Source organism: Cupressus sempervirens, chromosome 11 (assembly GCF_028749045.1).
Source record: "Cupressus sempervirens isolate cs-2001-9-10 chromosome 11, ASM2874904v1, whole genome shotgun sequence".
Taxonomy (NCBI): domain Eukaryota; kingdom Viridiplantae; phylum Streptophyta; class Pinopsida; order Cupressales; family Cupressaceae; genus Cupressus; species Cupressus sempervirens.
The window spans coordinates 150583912-150589138 of NC_143128.1; the positions used below are offsets into that span (position 1 = coordinate 150583912).

Below are 5227 nucleotides of genomic sequence, written 5' to 3' on the forward strand. Positions count from 1 at the left end.
GTGGGCAATAGATATAATTGTTTTATTTTGTATATGAGATTTTTCAGTTGATGTGAATTTTGGAAAAAGGTAGTTATTATTCATGGTTTCAGTTAAAGACTGTGATCTCTGGCTTTGAATTAGGAGTAACAGCTTATTTTAAGATAATTAGTGGAACTTGATGTTTTTGTTCATTGACCATATTGGTGTTACAGTATTTGAGTTATTGCGATTATGGTGATCTCTGGCTTCTTAGTGGAGATCCCAGATAAATTTGACTAGAATATTATTTCCATTTTTCAATGCCTTTGGATTTGCACTGCCTTTTGTTAAACTCTTTTTCATTGAATGCATTAAATTCACTTTTTTTCGAGCTCAATTCTCCAAAGTTGTAGATGGCCAATTTATCCTTCTTATTGCCACTTTAATTAAGGGATTTTGCCCAAGTCAATTGCATGCAACTATTTAGATCTTTCTTTCCTCTATGAATCTTTATTTTGCTAATACGGTGTGGCTTCTCTATTTTGCTATTTGGCAATCCCCTTTTAGGTTTTTTGTGCATATGCTAGAACTGGGCCTTTTGATAATGGACGTTGTGCAACTTTTCTGCTTGTCTTTTCCTTCACCAGGATCAGCATATTCATGGTAATGACCCTATATTCAATTGGAAAAAGTTCTATCTTATGAAAGGAAACAAAATGTAGGGAGGATACCAAAAAAAAATGTAATTCCTGATGTAACAATCATTGATCTCTTCTGGTTTTAAGTCGGACCTAGAAATATCTGTTCTGACACATTTATTGAAAACTTAAACCAAGACTTATATTTCACCTGGGTCATTTCAATCATTTATTTTCATCCAGAATTATATAATATATTGGGTAGAACTTGCTTGTGTTTAAGATGAATTTTGGAGTTTGTTTCTAGGATTCTTTCACTCTCTTGGGATGCAATAACTTGGAATGATGTGTTAGTGACCTTGTGTCAAAACCTAAGGGGTTCGTATTGCATGTTATTCACATTCAGAAAGAACTTACAACTAGGACTAGTAAGTCTCTATCATAAATTCATAAATTCTAGTGTTTTACTGAAGAGGAAGTTGAACCGTCCTCTGGAATGCAAAGGAGTAAATGCTTTTTATCTATAGTTATGAAACAGCTAGGTCACAAATGGATGACCTCATCTCCATTCAAACATTTAATAATACCACTTGATGACAAGAACACCACCACCACAATGTAGCCTCTACATTTCAATAATAGCACTTCAACAGAATTTGATCCTTGATGACAAGATGACCACCACTACAATATCACCTACAACTTGCCATGCCAGCTTTTCAACCTTGAACTTAGGGCGTGTAAGTTATTGGTATTGTTTTGAGCATTTGATTTGGTTGTGATGATCTTGACACCTTTTGGTGTCCTTTTTATTGGTCTACTTTCTTTTGGTTTGGCTCTGTATAAATGGGACAGGCTAATCTCTAGACAAAATGCACTAAAGACAAAACAAAGTCAAACTTTTTTTTTTTCAGATTGTGATTTTTTCCAAAATTTTTGTTGTTTTCTACTACAAACTATGCAAATCATGAAAAAATTTATGATGTTTTCAATTTTTTGAAAATTAGTCAACTGTACAGTTTGTAGGGAGGATAGCCACATCTTGTACAACCCTTGTGCACCGTCTTTTCTATATGTATATATTTCAGTTTCTCTGACCACTTTTGGCTACTAGTAGAGACTGATATTTGAATTAAGTATAAACTATGCTGTTCTATAATGACTTTGTTCATTTATTATATCTTTCACATATCACGTATCATTTATTGCATCTTTCACAGTTTACATATCATTTATTTCATCTTTTACTTTTTCCCACAGATCAGTAATGTTTCTTTAGATTCCTATTTTCGAAGTTTCTAAATCTCACATCCAACATTTGTTGATGACAGAATACAGGTATAGACTGTATGGACATGTCTACCACTCGTGCTATTTCAAAAAGTCTACACGTCAAGGCCTTACTCCTTTGGCTGATTATTGTACCAACTTGTGTCTTGGGAATTTTCTTCTATGGACAAAAGGTCTCCTCCTTCTTTCGGCCTCTTTGGGACACTCCTCCAAAGTCCTTTAATGTCATCCCTCATTATTATGCTGAAAATGTGTCCATGGAGCACCTATGCAACATTCATGGCTGGAAGATCAGGGAAACCCCAAGAAGGGTTTTTGATGCCATATTATTCAGCAATGAAGTAGACATTCTCACAATAAGATGGAAGGAGCTCAATCCTGTAGTGACAAAGTTTGTGATACTTGAGTCCAATACAACCTTCACGGGTCTACCAAAACCCTTAAACTTTGCCATCAACAGGAAAAACTATAAGTTTGCTGAACCCAAGCTGATGTATGGAATTTATGCTCCTAGATGGCCAACTTCTCTTGGGCGGCATAACCCCTTTTATGAGGAGGCAATACAAAGAGTAGAATTGGATAAGCTCATAAGAGAGGCAGGGATTCTTGAAGATGATCTTCTGATAATGTCAGATTTAGATGAAATCCCAAGTGCACATACCATAAACCTTCTAAGGTGGTGTGACAACATACCTCCTGTTTTGCACTTGCAATTAAGGGAATACATGTATTCCTTTGAGTTCCCTATCAGTTTTGACAGTTGGAGACCACAAGCCCACATCTACAAACCAGGGAAAACTCGTTATGGCCATTTTCGCCAAGCAGATGTACTCCTTTCAGAGGCAGGGTGGCATTGCAGCTTCTGTTTTCGCCATATACGTGACTTTGTGTTCAAGATGAAGGCTTATAGCCATGTAGATAGAGTGAGGTTCTCTTATTTGTTGGACCATTCAAGAATACAGGACATTATCTGCAAGGGAGCAGATCTTTTCGACATGTTGCCAGAGGAATATACATTTCAAGCAATCATTGCAAAGATGGGTCCAATACCTCACTCTCTTTCTGCAGTGCATCTTCCATCTTATCTAATTGACAATGCTGAGAAGTTCAGGTACCTTCTTCCAGGTGGTTGTGTTAGGGAAAACTGAAGAACCGGGCAGTGGCAATGCAGTCATGAAAGTTGTTAATCATATCAAGCGGAACACTTAGCTTTTTTTCAAAAAGTTATAAAAAGTTATGAAGCAAAAATCAAATTTGTGACTGAATAACCAGTGCGGAATACCCTTTTCCCATTGTTTTTTTGGGAATGCTAAGACTGATACCTCATCAACTAACCCAGTATTTAGTTTCTCAAACAGATTGATATGGATTCCTTCTGTAAAATACATCCTGATCTTTATTACACTTTGATTATGCCTCATCAAAGGCTGAGCAGGGTTAACCAATAATATCTGAAAATGAGGATTAATTGTCTTTCACTAATAAATCTTTATTACGCTTTGATCATGCCTCATAATGGCTGAGCAGGGTTAACCAATAACATCTGAAATTGAGGATTAATTGTCTTTCACTAATAATCTTCAAGTTAAATGATCTATCATTATCTCTATTTTCCATCCTTGGGAAATCAAAGCAGGCAAAGAGTGCAAAGGATTACTCAGCTAATTCAGCTTTCCCATTGCTTGACCTCCCTGAGCTTGTGCTTGAAAGCATTTTTAGGTGGCTTTAGCCATATCATCTATCGCAATTAGCACAAACATCCAAACATCTCAGAAAAAGGTTCCGAAAGTATGAAACATGGGAGCCTCTGTGTAATGAACGTTGGGGGAAATTTGCTGGTATGAAAGCATTTGACCTTTGGAGACACATGCTTATTCAAGGAAATTCATGGATTTCGGAAAGCAAGTTGATTAAAGCTGTGCCACTGATTAGACCCAATGAAGTCTTCGTAAATTTGTATTGGCAATTGGAACGTGGTGACTTTTGGTTTCCTGGACAGGTTTTCAACCGTGAGGTGATGGAAATATTCCCGAATAGACTGTAATTGTTTTCGGAAAATCTCAATTTTGAGCTACGTGAAACTTACTTTAGTTTCCCTAATCATTTAATTTCTCTCAATTGTCTGACTCGGAATATACGCGTCTAAATGATGCAGACAGTTTCAAATGTTCCATATTAGATTCATATTAGTTTCTCTGAACTGCAGGTAAAAAATATAGAAAACACCCTGTTTCTGCTATTTATCCTCACAAAATGAACAATTTCAAATAGATTGAAAAGTGAAAAACAAAGAGGAATATTCACATTGAAATAAATTTCCATAGAAGCTGTAGAAAGATCTTTTGTTAGTTTCTGAGCAGTCAGATAAGACAACTTAAACAGTGGCAATTAACATGGTCAGAAAAACATAAAGCTTTTTCTTTCTTCCATTTAGCCTTTGCCTTGAGTAGAGATCTTCATTTCTCCCCTACAAGTTATCTCTAACCAACACCAAATGACATCAAATCCCTTATGACCTACAATGACACAAAATCTTAAAAGTCTAAACAAACTTTTGAAACTGTCATGTCCAAAATATGAGGGCAAAAACGCATGAATTTTTTTTAAAAGTTAATTATTCCACTATATTATTACAAACCACATTGAATAGATTATAGAAAGTTGGCAAAGGATTAAAAGTGAGTTTTGGTTATTCTTCAATAAGATGCAGAGTTGACATTTCAACCATGGAACACCGAGTTTTGGGTTGATTGAACCCTAATTGTTGACTAAGTCAGCTTTAATTTGACCATTCTGTAAGCCAAATTATTAAGTTTATAAAGTCTCACAAGTTCTATTAGGTTATCACGTTATCTTCTATTCATTTGGCATGTTGGTTTAATCTCCTAAGTGAACCAATGTCTAATTACCTTAATACATAATTTTCATTATTAAAAAAAACTTTTAAATTAGTTAAAATCATTAAATATTAATTTATTAAATTATTCATGACTTCCATTTCATCCCTCAATCATATTCCTAACCATTGCAAGGTTATCAACCCAAGGTTCTTCCAATGACCCTTTGATTTGATAACTCTCGTAATTCGACTTAAAAAGCACCTAAACATACTTAAAAAGCACCTAAACATAACTCTGACTTATAACACTATTATTTAAATATTAAAACTTGATCCCAACATATAACTTCTAACTATCTCTTATTCCACTTTTGTTTTAAAACAATTAGATATTTCAAATAAACAACCATTTACAACTTTTTTAACAAATTTAAAATGCTACAAAATAAATAAATTAAATGACAAACTATCTAAAACATCCTAATCCTAACTAACTATT

The 5227-nt window shown here is 34.6% G+C and overlaps 1 protein-coding gene across 1 annotated transcript; it reads left to right on the forward strand.

Annotated features, from left to right (window-relative positions):
• The first annotated feature begins 1934 nt into the window (after positions 1–1934).
• Positions 1935–3310, forward strand: LOC149528648 (uncharacterized). The gene has a single exon (XM_089809414.1). The coding sequence runs from the start codon at positions 1949–1951 to the stop codon at positions 3035–3037; it is 1089 nt and encodes a 362-aa protein (XP_089665540.1). The 5' UTR covers positions 1935–1948; the 3' UTR covers positions 3038–3310.
• The last annotated feature ends 1917 nt before the right edge of the window (positions 3311–5227 follow it).

What these genes read in the sequence shown, in the direction of transcription:
- LOC149528648 (XM_089809414.1), top strand. Translation starts at nt 1,949, where the DNA reads ATGGACATGTCTACCACTCGTGCTATTTCAAAAAGTCTACACGTCAAG.